Consider the following 16,705-nt stretch of genomic DNA (forward strand, 5'->3'; position numbering starts at 1 on the left):
CCATCTCGAATCCCACCGTACCTTCTCCGCTGTGCAATCTGGTTTCCGAGCCGGTCACGGGTGCACCTCAGCCACGCTCAAGGTACTAAACGATATCATAACCGCCATCGATAAAAGACAGTACTGTGCAGCCGTCTTCATCGACCTCGCCAAGGCTTTCGACTCTGTCAATCACCATATTCTTATCGGCAGACTCAATAGCCTCGGTTTTTCGGATGACTGCCTTGCCTGGTTCACCAATTACTTTGCAGACAGAGTTCAGTGTGTCAAATCGGAGGGCATGCTGTCCGGTCCTCTGGCAGTCTCTATGGGGTGCCACAGGGTTCAATTCTCGGGCCGACTCTTTTCTCTGTATATATCAATGATGTTGCTCTTGCTGCGGGCGATTCCCTGATCCACCTCTACGCAGACGACACCATTCTATATACTTTCGGCCCGTCACTGGACACTGTGCTATCTAACCTCCAAACGAGCTTCAATGCCATACAGCACTCCTTCCGTGACCTCCAACTGCTCTTAAACGCGAGTAAAACCAAATGCATGCTTTTCAACCGATCGCTGCCTGCACCCGCATGCCCGACTAGCATCACCACCCTGGATGGTTCCGACCTTGAATATGTGGACATCTATAAGTACCTAGGTGTCTGGCTAGACTGCAAACTCTCCTTCCAGACTCACATCAAACATCTCCAATCGAAAATCAAATCAAGAGTCGGCTTTCTATTCCGCAACAAAGCCTCCTTCACTCACGCCGCCAAGCTTACCCTAGTAAAACTGACTATCCTACCGATCCTCGACTTCGGCGATGTCATCTACAAAATGGCTTCCAACACTCTACTCAGCAAACTGGATGCAGTCTATCACAGTGCCATCCGTTTTGTCACCAAAGCACCTTATACCACCCACCACTGCGACTTGTATGCTCTAGTCGGCTGGCCCTCGCTACATATTCGTCGCCAGACCCACTGGCTCCAGGTCATCTACAAGTCCATGCTAGGTAAAGCTCCGCCTTATCTCAGTTCACTGGTCACGATGGCAACACCCATCCGTAGCACGCGCTCCAGCAGGTGTATCTCACTGATCATCCCTAAAGCCAACACCTCATTTGGCCGCCTTTCGTTCCAGTACTCTGCTGCCTGTGACTGGAACAAACTGCAAAAATCGCTGAAGTTGGAGACTTTTATCTCCCTCACCAACTTCAAACATCAGCTATCCGAGCAGCTAACCGATCGCTGCAGCTGTACATAGTCTATTGGTAAATAGCCCACCCATTTTCACCTACCTCATTCCCATACTGTTTTTATACTGTTTTAAAAAAAAAAATTTATTTACTTTTCTGCTCTTTTGCACACCAATATCTCTACCTGTACATGACCATCTGATCATTTATCACTCCAGTGTTAATCTGCAAAATTGTATTATTCGCCTACCTCCTCATGCCTTTTGCACACATTGTATATAGACTGCCCATTTTTTTTCTACTGTGTTATTGACTTGTTAATTGTTTACTCCATGTGTAACTCTGTGTTGTCTGTTCACACTGCTATGCTTTATCTTGGCCAGGTCGCAGTTGCAAATGAGAACTTGTTCTCAACTAGCCTACCTGGTTAAATAAAGGTGAAATATATTTTTTTTTTTTTAAACATGAGGTCTAGCATTGTCTTGCATTAGGAGGAACCCAGGGCCAACCGCACCAGCATATGGTCTCACAAGGGGTCTGAGGATCTCATCTTGGTACCTAATTACAGTCAGGCTACCTCTGGCGAGCACATGGAGGGCTGTGTGGCCCCCAAAGAAATTCCACCCCACACCATGACTGACCCACCGCCAAACCGGTCATGCTGGAGGATGTTGCAGGCAGCAGAACGTTCTCCACGGCGTCTCCAGACTCTGTCACATGTGCTCAGTGTGAACCTGCTTTCATCTGAAGAGCACAGGGCGCCAGTGGCGGATTTGCCAATCTTGGTGTTCTCTGTCAAATGCCAAACGTCCTGCACGGTGTTGGGCTGTAAGCACAACCCCCACCTGTGGACGTCAGGGCCTCATACCACCCTCATGGAGTCTGTTTCTGACCGTTTGAGCAGACACATGCACATTTGTGGCCTGCGGAGGTCATTTTGCAGGGCTCTGGCAGTGCTCCTCCTGCTCCTCCTTGCACAAAGGCGGAGGTAGCGGTCATGCTGCTGGGTTGTTGCCCTCCTACGGCCTCCTTCACGTCTCCTGATGTACTAGCCTGTCTCCTGGTAGCGCCTCCATGCTCTGGACACTACGCTGACAGACACAGCAAACCTTCTTGCCACAGCTCGCATCGATGAATCATCCTGGATGAGCTGCACTACCTGAGCAACTTGTGTGGGTTGTAGACTCCGCCTCATGCTACCACTAGAGTGAAAGCACCGCCAGCATTCAAAAGTGACCAAAACATCAGCCAGGAAGCACAGGAACTGAGAAGTGGTCTGTGGTCACCACCTGCAGAACCACTCCTTTATTGGGGGTGTCTTACTAATTTCCTAGAATTTCCACCTGTTGTCTATTCCATTTTCACAACAGCATATTACATTTATTGTCAATCAGTGTTGCTTCCTAAGTGGACAGTTTGATTTCACAGAAGTGTGATTGACTTGGAGTTACATTGTGTTGTTTAAGTGTTCCCTTTATTTTTTTGAGCAGTGTATATTATGCTATTGCAGTCAGTTTTATTGTAAATACGAATAGAATATGTTTCTCTACATTAATGTGGATGCTAACATGATTACGGATAATCCTGAATGAATTGTGAAGAAGTTAGACGTACAAATATTAAGATATGCTAACCTCTCACCATTACAATAACATGGGAGGTTAGCATTGTTTTCGGGGGGTAGCAGAGTGCAGAGCCAAAACAACCAAAAAATGTTTCGCTGTCCCAATACTTTTGGAGCTCACTGTATTTTGAGGCGGCCCTTCTGTCACTGACACAGAGTTAGAGCAGCTTATGGAGGAGTCCATTGAGGTAACAGTCCGGGGGGTGTGCTGGAAGCTTGTGTTGAACAGATGGGGATGTCCCCAGCTGGGATTGGGTTCAGAACAACAGCAGCCCACATCTCTCCACAAATCCTCATTATACTTTGACTAGCCATTTGGCCGTGGGGCCAAATCCTCAGGGCCTCCACCCAGAGAGAGAGAGCAAGCGAAAAACTAACCCATTCATCCTGCCAAAACAGAGTCAGACTACGAAGGCCGTTTTGAAGGCTGTCTGTTATGACTTGAAGTGCAGGCATATCTAGAATTTTCAAGTGGCAGATAGCCTAGTGGTTAAGAACACAGGACCAGTAACTGAAAGGTGACTAGGTGAAAAATCTTTCAATGTACTCTTGAGCAAGGCACCAAACCCTAATTGTTGCTGTGGATAGGACCATCTACTAAAATGTAAATAAGTGAAAGCATAATTCCAGGAGTTTTTCCTACTTATAGACTATAACTGCAGCCCAGAGTTTTCCTGGACAGGTCACATGGTCAGGAAAAACTGTGAAACAATGAGTTGAGTCACCTTTCCTCTTCATTACACGAGGGAGGTTTGTTTATTGTGAGTGGAGTTGTGGAGGTTAGTTTAGCCCACAGATGCTATGGCAAGTTTCCTGCTCCCATTCCTCATTGCCGTTTGTCAGATCGAGTGTTTTTATTTCTGGCTGTGGGGCTCGTCAGTTAAATCTCTGGAGGGAGAGGCTGGGGAGTGTGTGTCTGTTTGAGTGTGACTGTGTCAGTGTGTGTGAGTGTATATTAGCCACGTGTGTGTGTTAGTAAGAAAGGGAGAGTAGGCCGAAGAGCAACGTTCCTATTCCCCTGCAGCTCTCCTTACATCTCTGTAGCTGGCTGCTACAGTATCTGTCAGGAAATCAGGGGGTGGCCAACCACGTTGCTACACAGAGTTCACACATCCTCCCTGGGCCATGCTGTGCTGAACTCCAGGCCTGACACACACTGCCATCATCATCTTATCCTCCTCACAGGAACCTCACACAGGGACAGATTGTGTGTGTGTGTGTGTGTGTGTGTGTGTGTGTGTGTGTGTGTGTGTGTTTTAAACATCCTATGTGCAAGGGCACAGTTGACTCTCTATCCAGTCATGTGCTGTTTTAAAGATAAAGTTCTTTACCAGTTAAGTTCCTGACTAAATGAGAGAAATTAATCAGGATAGTCCCATCCTTTAACTGTCATGGTTGTTTATTACTAGGATGAAAGTATTAATGAGTAGAGCTCCAATCCACATTGCAGATTGCACAGTACCCAGCCCCTTAATAGTGACTAAATTCAAGATGGGTGTCTCAGTCCCATGGATCTCAATTATAGATGGTTATGGTGGTGGGTTATGTATGGTCTATTTTAATCTGTTTTGATTGGCCGGTGCAGTGGCCAAGGGTCTCCGGGTCTCCAATCTGCCCAGTAGAGCGTGTCTCCAGAACACAGAACACCTCCCCTGTGACACCACCTCCTGGGAGAGACCGCTAGTCTGTGTCACAAATGGCAACCTATTTCCTTTGAAGTAGTGCACTATATAGGGAATTGGGTGCCATTTGAGACACAGGCTTAGTGCTGCTCTCACTGATATTCTCTATCCTCACAAAGCCCTATTCCCTTCCTGAGGGGATAGGCCTGCCATGAGAATGAAGCTATACTGACAGTCACAGGAACAACATGTTCAGTTGCAGCCTCAAAGGAACATTTCACCAAAAAACTATATTTTGGTATTTGTCCATTGTTGACATAGTCCCAAAATGTTTTGCTTGTCAGCAATCACATTTTCAAGATATGTAATGTTCAAAATACAGAAATCATCCCTGTATGATGAATTTTAATAACAAACGTGTTAATCAAATAATAGAGTAATGACCAACTAAATCAAAAGCCCTAGCTGTGTCAGAGTATAACTTATTCAATCATCAAGCTGAAGGAAAGTCATTTGTTTAAACAGTTCTATGACGCTTGGATAGTCTTCAGCAGCTCCTGCTGCTCTCCATGTGGGGAAACCATTCATTTAAACCATAAGGAGGCCACTCAGGCCAGCTGACCTGTAGAGCAGTGGGTTATGGGCCATGTAGTCTTCACCATGATGGCCATCTTAGGGCTGACAACCCCTCTGTGTGGCATGGCCGTAGGTGGAGGGGCTTGTCACATCACGTGTGTGTGTGTGTGTGTGTGTGTGTGTGTGTGTGTAGTATTAGTGCAGCAACATGAGACAGGCAGGGGTTTAAGCATTAACAAATGAAAATGGTTACAGGGAATTTCTCTCACTCAAAAATCATATGAAGATGGCATAAGTCATGGCAAAATGTGCAGAATATCACTGAATTCGCTTTGAAACTGCAAACGTTTCTATCCACCCCGTCGCAAAATGTGTATACGTGCCAGAAATTGGCTTTAAAACTACAACATTTTCTCTCCGTCCCATGTTAAATAGTAGAATTGCATGAAATTAGTTTCACAACTGCAAAACTTTCTCTCCACCCCATGGCAAAATGTGTAGAATTGCAGGAAATTATTAAAATGTCAAATGTTTCTATTTGCTGCCAAGAGGTTAGGGCTGGCTCTGGCTATTCACTACAACCAGACTACTGATTGGATCTCCAAAATTGGGATGGTTAACTGTATGGCCACTCAATATTCTTTGTGTTATGTCTGTTGGTCTGTGTCTCTCTCTGTGTCAGGGAGGAGTTTGTGGAGGCCTACCTGAAGTACATGTTCAGGGACTCGGTGAGCGAGCTGTACCAGGCCTTCTCCTCTGGGTTCCTGAAGGTGTGTGGTGGGAAGATCCTGTCGCTGTTCCAGCCCTCCGAGCTTATGGCCATGGTGGTGGGAAACAACAACTATAACTGGGAGGAAATGGAGAAGGTGAGCTTTAAAGCTAATGCTCATGCTAATGGTAGGTCATACGAAGCTAACCCTAATGGTAGGTGATGGAGAATGTGAGTGCTAATGCTAAGCTAATCCTAATGGTGGGTGATGGAGAATGCTAAGCTAACCCTACATGGTAGATGATGGAGAATGTAAGAGTGAATACACCCCAGGGCAGTCGATCACTGAGTCAAACATCCACGGAAAACACTGGTGTTGACACTACATACTGTTACCGGAGAACATCAAAATGGGTGTGAAATATAATAAAACAATTGATGCCATACTGCAAAGCACAGTGTCAAAACTAATCAAAATAATTGTTTTAATTGTTGACCCATCACTAAAACGAACCTTGACCAGGCAGTTCCTGAGGGCATAGCCAATTAGACAAAACCCTTCAGTCAGAAACCAGGAAGTTCGAAAGTCTGTCTGGTCAAGTTCGAGTGTCGGGACATGTTTGGCTCGCTGAGCCGGGGAGGGCATGGGGATTAGCCATTGGCTAATGGAGGAAGTTAAAAAGTTCACCGTAAGTAATGTACACTGGGCTTCTCCTAGATTAGTTTTGTTTTTAGCGTGTTGATGTCTTCAGATGATTGTAAGGGGTCTGTGATCTGTGTTTACTGGGAGTGTCGTGTGCAGGATATTGACAACATGATGGGGACTCTTGCATAAGTGGGGTGTTTTCACAGAACTGCTCAGAATGTGGGAAATGTGTATGAAGTTTGAACGCTGGGGCTAGGTAAAGGGTCTGCACACACACACACACACACACACACACACAGCTCTGAGGAATTCCGCAGGCTGTCACATATGAAGGAATCATGTTCTAACTCTGAATAACACTTAATGATAGTGACCAAGTAGAATGCTTTATACAAATCATAGCAGTTGGCCAACTTCAGTTACATAACTGTCCCTAATATAATAGAACCATATTATGTTGTTTTGGCTTTCTACTACAGAATGCGGTTTACAAAGGAGAGTATTCAGCCACTCATCCGACTGTGAGGATGTTTTGGGAGGTATTCCATGAGTTCCCTCTGGAAAAGAAGAAGCGGTTCTTATGTAAGTACTAAGTAGAGCCCTCGGTTCTTATGTAAGTACTAAGTAGAGCCCTCTGTTCTTATGTAAGTACTATGTAGAGACCTCAGTTCTTATGTAAGTACTAGGTAGAGCCCTCGGTTCTTATGTAAGTATTAATACGAGAGCCCTCGGTTCTTATGTAAGTATTAATTCGAGAGCCCTCGGTTCTTATGTAAGTATTAATACGAGAGCCCTCGGTTCTTATGTAAGTATTCATACTGAGAGCCCTCGGTTCTTTTCTACGAGAGCCCTCGGTTCTTATGTAAGTATTCATACTGAGAGCCCTCGGTTCTTATGTAAATACTGAGTAGAACCCTCGGTTCTTTTCTAAGTATTAATACGAGAGCCCTCGGTTCTTATGTAAATACTGAGTAGAGCCCTCGGTTCTTATGTAAGTTAATACGAGAGCCCTCGGTTCTTATGTAAGTTAATACGAGAGCCCTCGGTTCTTATGTAAGTATTAATACTAGAGCCCTCGGTTCTTATGTAAGTATTAATACTAGAGCCCTCGGTTCTTATGTAAGTATTAATACGAGAGCCCTCGGTTCTTATGTAAATACTGAGTAGAGCCCTCGGTTCTTATGTAAGTATTAATACGAGAGCCCTCGGTTCTTATGTAAATACTGAGTAGAGCCCTCAGCCAACACCTCATTAAACTATCACAATGGCAATCTGTAGTTTTACTCAAGGTCTAGGCACTTACTAGTGTTGGACTTAACATTGAGCTTGAGCCACTGGCTATCTATTTCTAAAGCTACAAGGAAACAAAGCTGCTTGAGTATTAGTACTCTCAGCCTCTGATACTGTACATCTAATGCTATCTCTCCCTCTCTCAACTATAATACTATACCTAATGCTAACACTAGCCCTCCCCTTTACTGTCCCCTCTTTCCCAGTATTCCTGACGGGCAGCGACCGCATCCCCATCCATGGCATGGAGAGCCTCCGCATCTCCATCCAGTCCACGTCGGCCGAGGAGCACTATCTGCCCGTGGCCCACACCTGCTACAACCTGCTGGACATGCCCCGCTACCAGACCAAACAGACCCTACACCGCCGTCTCACCCAGGCCGTGGAGCAGTACGAGGGCTTCAGCCTGGTGTGAGACCCAGTGGCTGGGTCATTGGCTCCCCCTAGAGGCCCAGGGGGAATTAGCATGGCTGCTAATGCTAATGTCCTTTAATAACAACGCCCTGTGAATGGGGGTGGCTGGATGGAGGGAAGGGGGCTGCTTTTCCATAGCACTTTCCCGTAAGAGATGATATATTTTGAGTTATAATTGTCTTCTATGCAGATTGATGTACATAACTTGAACAGTTTTAATTAAACCAGCTTTTTTGTTGCTTTAAGATAATTTATTGAATTGAATAGTTTTTTGGGATTTGAAAAATTATACATGTCAGAGGTGAACATTGAAGCCCTTTACCTGGGATCTGGTCTTTTACCGCTGTTCTTGGGTCAGTTTGAGGACAGATGATACCAGATGAATACATGAGTGAACAGCAGGCAGACAGTTCCATACTCAAGCCCAATAAATACATGGCATTCTAATGCCATACCCACAATACCAGTCTATTTCTACATTAAAAAGACTAACTGAACGACTGGAGTTACTTACATGTCCTCAATCTTACATTTATCAATATTTCTTTGATTGCGATGCCGTTGGGAGTGATTTTATTACAGTAGTATTGGTGAAGTGTCTTTTTTTTAAATGAATGTTAAAATGTCTGTGTGCATGTTGTCGAGAGGAAACGCTAAAAAGACTCATTGTTACATTAAACAAAATACAGCTAATCCACATTTCTTTGATCCCTGTAACCCCAGATTAGGAATAAATCATCTCAATGTCAGAATGAGTGCACATTTGTGGCCTGGCGGATAATAGGTTGATTTACAGATTATCTGTTCATGGTTCCCACCGGTTCCTTCTGTGATGACACAGCATTCAGACCAAAGACATTAGGATTGGTTGATTTGACCTGCAGAATTAGTCTTGGGTCATTGATTAGGTTTAAAGAACAGATTATATTGGGTCATGTTATTAGCAATAACGAACAGCTCAGTAATGTAATGCCGTTTGTATGAGGGTCAGGGGACGCTGCACATCTCTGCATCGTTTCCCGGCCGTTACTTCAATGACTATTCTCTCAAGTGTATCTGGATCGTGTGTTGATATGCAAGTGATAAAAATAACTTTGTCTGTGCATTCTGCCTATTCAGTCCTATTACCGAACGTCTCAGCCAATGGAGGTATTGTATTGTCTACCATTTCTCTGAAGCCACGTCTTTCTCCACTGTAACTGAGGTTAAGACAAACGTCGTTATCTATAGGGACGGCTGGTCTCCTTGTTTGTCTTTTGTTTTAATACATATATAGCCACATTTGCCCAAGGGGAATCATTACTATTTTGATTTATAACTCGTCACCCTCAGTGTAGACAATGACATAATAAACAAGTCATAGTGACCTTTTGTTTATTCAAAGCTGTGCTAGGGCAATGCCTGAGGGAGGCTCAGTGTGTTCTATTATAGCCTGGTCCTTAATCCATTTGTGCTGTTGGCAAGACAACAAACCGATCAGCAACCAGGCTAGGGGAAAAGCCTATTCATTCCTATTATTCTTATTTCACCACGGTAATGGCGACAATTCCAAATCATGGGGTCAATGTTTGCAAATAAGGGCTTATTAGTGGATCTATAACTGGATTGTTAAGTTTATCATATTTAATTTTGTACCTTCTAAATGGATGACATTTTTTCCCTGAACAAATAAAACGTAATTCCAGCTTGTCCTGTAGTTGTGTTTTAAATCAAGAAGCTATTTTATAGGTTGGTCTGGGAATAAGGATTTGCTTGTGGATAAATGAGCGGTGCATATAGGGGGACTTTGTGTAAAGAAAGTCATTTTGTTGTAGAGTTCAACCAATATGAATGAAATTGCCATGTTCTTTACATGTATGACATTGTGTTCTTGTAGTATCTCCCTGTGAAATGTGTTGACATTCACCACCAATTCAGTACCACACAAACACACCAATGAAAACCCAACGCCAACAAACTCAGTAAAAATATGTTTGGTTTTATATTATATATACAATTTATGTACTAAAATGTACACACCCATAATTCATTATGTCCACCAGTGTTTTACATTCAATAAAAACGAAAGTCACACTATTAAAATGATCCATTTTGGAGAAAAAGGAAAAATGTACTTGCTCACTTAGCAATGTAAACATAGATCTGGATCCATATTTACAAGGAACAAATAGGCTATGAAAATACCTACATAAAAAAAAGAAAGCAGCATGCCTTGATTGAGTATTGAAGGCTCTGCGTTGGGGATTGGCAGCTATTTTGATAGTTATTGGGACTTTAAGGATGGATGTTCCACACAAAATGGCCCTTGTCGGTGTTGAAAAGTTTGAGCAAAAATATACCACTGATTTCAAGACAGGATAGCTTATTTTCACACAAAGTGAATAGGAAAAGAAAACCGACAAATGCAAAATAATATACAAGCAGTCAAATCCATAAGTGACTGATGACCATGATCACAATAATTAATGATATTGTATACATTGATCCACTACACTATTTTGGTATGCAATCAGTCATTTTCTTTGGATCATAATAACACATAGACTATTTGTTTTGCATTCTAGTTCTCAGTTTAAACAAATTAACGCTCCTCTGACATTTCCTCATAGTATGCTAAAAATACACACAATTTCTGGAAACAAACAAATATAAGCATTGATGATGACAAGTGTGTTTTTCCTAGGTTAACGTCGAGATAATTGCCACGTTCACGTGCGAGTCGGAACTAGGAAAGTGGGAAATGTTTGACTTCCTAACTGGTTGTATTTATACATGTGCAGCGTTCAACTAGTTTTCAAGTCGAAAATGTCAGAGTTTCCTAGTTCCGACTTGCACGTGAATGTGGCATATGGCACCAATCATGAGTTACATTTAAAAAATCCATCCATTGGCTTAACTCTGCTAGACTGGCTGTCTGATTGGTTGTTTGCATGCAGATTGTAACTGTCTGTCTCCCGTACAAAAATACACAATCCCCTCATTTAATTTTTCTGATTACAAAATCTGGTTTCTCAAAATGGCAATACCTTAAAGTACATAATCCCAAATCTAATGTTACACTCCACATTAAGACTTTTTTAAATCCAATATAAAAGTCTATATGAACTATATGAGTCTATATAAACATTCAAAGGAAGAAAAATAAATTAAATCAATACAACACTCTTTGTAAATGTATCCTTTAAATTAGTGATGACTATTTGATGTAGGGTAGTTGTTGGTATCAATCAATATCAAGATGCACCAAAAAAAATTTAAAAATCTTCCTTTGAAAAAAGGTTGGTTTTGGTCCACTCTCTGCGGGGTCAGGAAAATTAGGATGTTTCTGGTTCAGGGATACAGTATTTTCCTCCACTTCCCCTGAAAAAACAATGTGGGGACTCTACTCAGGCGTCTTTTAAGGCCTGCTACGTTAGGTTAGTAGTCATTCAAAGATGCCCGACATTTTGAGTTCCGGGGTTCTTCTTCTATACGAGGGAAACAACAGACAAGATGGAGTAGCCTCCGGGGCAGCACCTACATGTCAGTTCCAACACCTCTCAGGTCAGTAACTAAGCCATACCGTTTCCCTTCTACAGTTGGGATTAATCAGTTCTTCTTCTATACGAGGGAAACAACAGACAAGATGGAGTAGCCCCCGGGGCAGCACCTACATGTCAGTTCCAACACCTCTCAGGTCAGTTACTAAGCCATACCGTTTCCCTTCTACAGTTGGGATTAATCAGGGGGCAACATGTTGGCATCTCCTGAAGCCAAATGCATCTATGGCACAAGAAAAAAATAAACATATTGTGAGGGATGATGAGGTGTATCTGTTTTCCTTTCCATGGGCTGGTGTGGTTCATCTCTTATTGAGACTGAGCCTCATTCATTCCTCTGTCAGTCTTTGATGTTTTATTTTCTTTAGGTGAACTTCGAGGCATCTCCTTTGCTGATGAGAACCTCTATCAGCCTAAGCTTGGCTTTGATGTGCTTGTATTCGTTATACTCTACCGCCAAAGGGGAGCGGTCTTCCTTCTGCACGTTTCTATGGCAACAGCAAGTGGGAGGAAGCAAAATACAAACATTAGCTGAATGGACGACGGTCAAAATGGCTGTGCAACCAAAGATGAAGGACAGTACATCACCTCGCATCATCTAATTATTTACATTTAGTCCAACTATGACACGAAACAATACCGGAAACGTCATCTTACCTGCCGTTTTGCCTGAAGAATTGATCTTCAAACTCTCTTAGGTTCTTGCGGATTCTCTTTTTCTCCTCCCGGGCGTCTTGTAGCTGCTCCACTAGTTCCGGCCTGTGTGTGGGGGAGAGACAAACACCGCTTTAGGCATCTGAACCTCAAAGGTTGTTTTGACTCTAAAAGGCTTTTAAAGTCCTTCAGGTTGTTTCAATCTTAGTTGTTTAAGAAGTGAACGTTCTTCTAAACACATGAAATACCACAGCTAACTTGAATAGATAAGACATCAACAATAACACGAGACTACTAATGATTGCAGTACTTTAATTCTACAATCTAAACTACAATGCCCGTGTTATTCACCCATCCAGATGCTTTAGATACAGGTCAATTATATTTAATCCAATTCAACTTTATTTATCCCCTCAGGGACAATTAAGAAGAGGTCAGGGCCGGCTTGGGTGCTTACATGGTGGCCGAATGCAGGTTGGACAGACGCATGTCGGTGGTGTTCTTGGAGGGCGAGAGCTCGTCGACGGGCGAGATGAAGCCGTCCGTCTCCTCCTCCAGCTGGTCCAGGAAGCCCAGCATACTGAAGTCTGGACGCACTGTCCCTGTGATCTGGGGCTTGTTGTTGGACTCAGAGTCATCCTCAGAGCCATCCTCCTCCTCCTATGGGCACAAAACCAGCGAAGGGGGAGGTCAGTGGAGGGTTAAGGGGGAAAGGGTGAGCGATGCTGGGGTGAACTGATCGTAGTGCCATGGGGCTGTCAAGGGACCCCCAAGGTCAAGAGCTATGTTAATGCAAGAGAATCAAGTATTGTTCATTTAATGTTACTGGAATCAGAGCACAAAGAAACATTTATTCAGTCGTTTTTCAGACACAGGCCAGTTTGATGAGGTTAATACATGTCTATTGTTAATTTTTCCACTTTGAATTTATTTTAGATTGTCTCAATCAAAACTATTGTAACACATCCACAAATTGCAGCACAGACGTGATGAGCATCTCAAGACCAGAGCTGATTTGACGATCTCCCTATTTTTGCTTGATTGGATTATTTGATCATCAGATTTATTTTTGGTGTACACACACATTGACACACACCATGCACAGGCAAGTCGCCTTGTTAGTCCTTCTCACACACTATCAAGTTGATCCCAAAGCAATCAATCTAACAAGTCATGAAGCAGCAATCTAAGCATCAAAAACCAAGTTGATATTGAATCAAAACCGCCCCCCACGAGTGCTATGGGTGGCCACCCAATCCACAGGCTGCAATCAGGTTTGGTTGAGAGGTGAGGGAGTAGGGGATTGGAGGGTGTGAGGGGGAGGGAGTTGCGTTCTGATCACTGATTAGTCGAGCACGAGCAGCAGTGTGTCTTCACCTTGATGTCGTCAAAGAAGAGCGCGGCTTCGCCCTCGATAATGGGCTGAAGTACAGGACCTCTGCGTTTGCTGGAGGGGGAGGCCTGAGAGTTAACAAGGAGGGGTTACCACTCGAGAACTGACCCCAGTTCAGCTCTGACTACAGAGCACATAAAGAAACTGACTAAATAGCATCCACTACAAACGGATCCCGGATCAGGTTTGTCACTGTAGGACTTTCTGCTGAACACTACCATGCTTCTTTTGGAACCTGCACCAAGTACTAGGATCAGAATGACCTGCTCTTGTTTGTGTGACCTTGTCACGACCATAATAGGCCTCTTCAGTGAAAACAAGCACTAGGCTCTCGTGTGATTTTAAACCTCTGAAAGGCAGGCTGTGTAACAGGTTCTTAGATCAAACAGATAAGAGTATCACGAGTCAGCTCTTTACCACAATGAATTCAGCAGTTGACATAACCCTATATGCCACCATGTACAGTACATAAACGTTTGCTAGGTCTCCAATTTATATAATGAGGATTAAATCTATTATATAAAGTGTGTTCTGTACAGTACATTAGGTTCATAACACAGATTAGATATTGCGTAATCAACGTGTTTACACAAGAAATTAAAAGGGAAAACTGGGACAAAACATTAAAATGTTCTCTTGTATACCCGTTACATAAACCATATGGAGACGAAATGTATTACAATGGAAAAATATATTCTAATAATCTTTAATGTATTGGTGGTTAGAGGTTATTGTGAGATTATATATCTATATTTTTTATCCCCTTCTGGATTGAATCCAGCCTCAGCGAATCCCTATATCTGATGAGAATCTGAACTCTTGAACAGTGTTTTCTGCCCCTCCGTACCCATCTTTCTAGTCTAGAGGGAGAGTCTGCATAGCTGTGGTGTGCGTGCGTATGTGTTCGTAGTTCCCTGTGGCCAACTGAATTGCTGTGGCCCCAACTTGTCACCTTTGAGCTCTGTTAAGAACCTGTGGATCCACTGAGCCACTTAAACCGAGTTTAGGTTTAGGGCATTGGCCTTGAGGCTAACCTAGCGCTACGGCTAGCCACTACATACAGTCCTGCCTATGGACACTGACGCTAATGCTAGCCTAATGCTAACATTAGCGTTGTTAGGATTTAGTTCCCACGCAAAGGAGCTTGATCTTCAGCCAATGCTACGTGGTGACCTTTACCACCAGCTCCTCAAAGAGAAACCCAGGAACAACTCTGCTGTGGAGAAAATGAAGGGAGAGAGCAAAGAGAGCTAGCTATACTTACAATGACGGGGATGGTGGAAGCTCTGCAGAGGACCTGTTTGACCAGGCGGTATCTGTCGTACAGGGGCTTCATGATCTGTCTCTCAGTCTTGGTAACCTAGAGAAGAGGCAGAGAGAAAAGGGAAAGGCACATTGTTAGCAATAGCACACCGCTAGTTAGTTAGCATTAGCACTCCCCTGTGGTGCTACAATAGCACTCTGCTAGCTAGGGCTGACACACAACAACATGCAAGGTAACATAGATTCCATCCCCATCAATTCAAATCCAATGTTTTTTTTAGTACCTCAGAGGACAACTGGCCATAAACTAGGATAGAAAGTCACACAGGGAAGGCTATGGGTGTCAGAAAGGACACCTTTCCACTTTCTGATAAAAAACCTTAACAAGGATTAGCCCTTGCAATTAGTCCAATCAAAAAGGGATTCCATGTCGATTCCTTTACAGGTAAATTAAGACGTTAGCTGGCTTCTCGTCCTTCAGCCATTGTCGTCGCTGAGACAACAATATTCGTCACATCTGTCTAAAGACGTTTGGTCTGCCAATAACGATATATTGCAGTGCAGAAGGTCATGTTTTCATTGGTATTTCATCCTTTTAATAATGTATTGTTGTATCTGGGTCTCTATGGCTGCATTTATACCAGCAGACATATTCTAATATTTGTTTCATGAATCGATCTTTTGACCAACCAGATCAGCTCTGAAAAAGGTCTGCTGTGAAAAGATCTTATGTAAATTGGTCAGAAGACCAATTAGTGGAAAGAATATCAGAAAATGGCTGCCTGTGTAAATGCAGCCAACGTTGTATCTAGGTTGCATGAAAAGATTGCATAGTTCAAAGTACACATCTGTGTGCACACATTCTGCACTCTACACACACACACAAACAGCTTGGTTCAAGACATTATTCACTCTTCAGTTGTGATCTAGGTCAGGTTTTCCACTGGACAGAGACTGATTTAATGCATTTGTTTGATTTTTTTTAGCTATCAGTTACTGTTCAGGCAGATGGGTGGGCTATCTAGAAGGCTCTATGAAATAGTTTTATTTTTGGGGGCAGAAAAGGGACAGTGGACAAGACACTCACTGGTCTACCGTGGATGCCTTCGTAGTACAGGAGAGCCTTCTGTAAGGCCACCTTCTCAGCGCCAATCTGCTCCCGAGTCATATCCTATCAGAGGAGGAAGACACTGTTAGTTAGCCTTTAGCCGTTAACCATTAGCATTTAGCTATTAACAGTGGTCCAGCGGCTAGGCGGCTCCTATCTCACCTTGACGTCCTCGGGCCGCCCCACCTCGTCCCTCTTCTCCTGCAGCTTGTTCTGGACGCCCTCCAGGGTGTTCTCTACCGGGGGCTTGGGTGCCTTCTCCTGTTGGGGCTTCTTCTCCAGCTGGGAGCCAAAGCTCTTGGGCAGGGTGTTGCTGCGCTGGCGGGTCAGCGGAGGGAGGTCCTCCTCAGACTTGTGGAGCTTGTGCTCTTTCAGGTCTTTGCGGAGCTTGGCCAGTTCATTCATCCACTTCAGGACCTCTGGGTTGTCAGCCTTGTCACTGTGTGAGGGCTGTAAACAACAACATGATTTATATTCATCCACAAACAGCAGCAGTGGGTATTTTGACGTCTTCCCACAACATCTTGACTTTTATCAGTTGACCCCATTCCTGACACCCCTCCCATCAGCTGAGTCTCATTATGAACTCTCTAATCGTGTTTACTTTGAAGGAAGCCAGTCGTGTCTTATTAATGTAATTTTATATTTCTGTGCATTTCTTTGGATGCCTTGCTAGATCTCCTAATA

General features: G+C 43.6%; 2 protein-coding genes across 7 annotated transcripts in view; one reads left to right on the forward strand and one right to left on the reverse strand.

Annotated features, from left to right (window-relative positions):
- The window catches only part of LOC115115501 (probable E3 ubiquitin-protein ligase HERC3), a 38,969-nt gene extending 29,219 nt beyond the window's left edge, over positions 1–9,750 (forward strand). For all 3 annotated transcript variants that reach the window (XM_065003880.1, XM_065003881.1, XM_065003882.1), the window contains 3 exons: positions 5,685–5,868; positions 6,837–6,939; positions 7,854–9,750. In XM_065003880.1, coding sequence (XP_064859952.1) covers positions 5,685–5,868; positions 6,837–6,939; positions 7,854–8,062 — 496 coding nt within the window. In that variant the 3' untranslated portion in view covers positions 8,063–9,750. The remainder of the gene's footprint in view (positions 1–5,684; positions 5,869–6,836; positions 6,940–7,853) is intronic.
- Positions 9,751–10,018: 268 nt separating this feature from the next.
- Positions 10,019–16,705, reverse strand: part of fam13a (family with sequence similarity 13 member A) — an 83,038-nt gene continuing 76,351 nt past the window's right edge. For 2 of the 4 annotated variants that reach the window (XM_065003876.1, XM_065003877.1), the window contains 7 exons: positions 16,181–16,468; positions 15,998–16,081; positions 14,912–15,007; positions 13,632–13,715; positions 12,712–12,914; positions 12,258–12,359; positions 10,019–12,088 (listed from right to left, as the gene is read on the reverse strand). In XM_065003876.1, coding sequence (XP_064859948.1) covers positions 11,965–12,088; positions 12,258–12,359; positions 12,712–12,914; positions 13,632–13,715; positions 14,912–15,007; positions 15,998–16,081; positions 16,181–16,468 — 981 coding nt within the window. In that variant the 3' untranslated portion in view covers positions 10,019–11,964. The remainder of the gene's footprint in view (positions 12,089–12,257; positions 12,360–12,711; positions 12,915–13,631; positions 13,716–14,911; positions 15,008–15,997; positions 16,082–16,180; positions 16,469–16,705) is intronic. The other 2 variants (XM_065003878.1, XM_065003879.1) reach the window with 1 other exon arrangement.

The sequence above is a fragment of the Oncorhynchus nerka genome, linkage group LG18 (assembly GCF_034236695.1).
Source record: "Oncorhynchus nerka isolate Pitt River linkage group LG18, Oner_Uvic_2.0, whole genome shotgun sequence".
Classification (NCBI taxonomy): Eukaryota; Metazoa; Chordata; class Actinopteri; order Salmoniformes; family Salmonidae; genus Oncorhynchus; species Oncorhynchus nerka.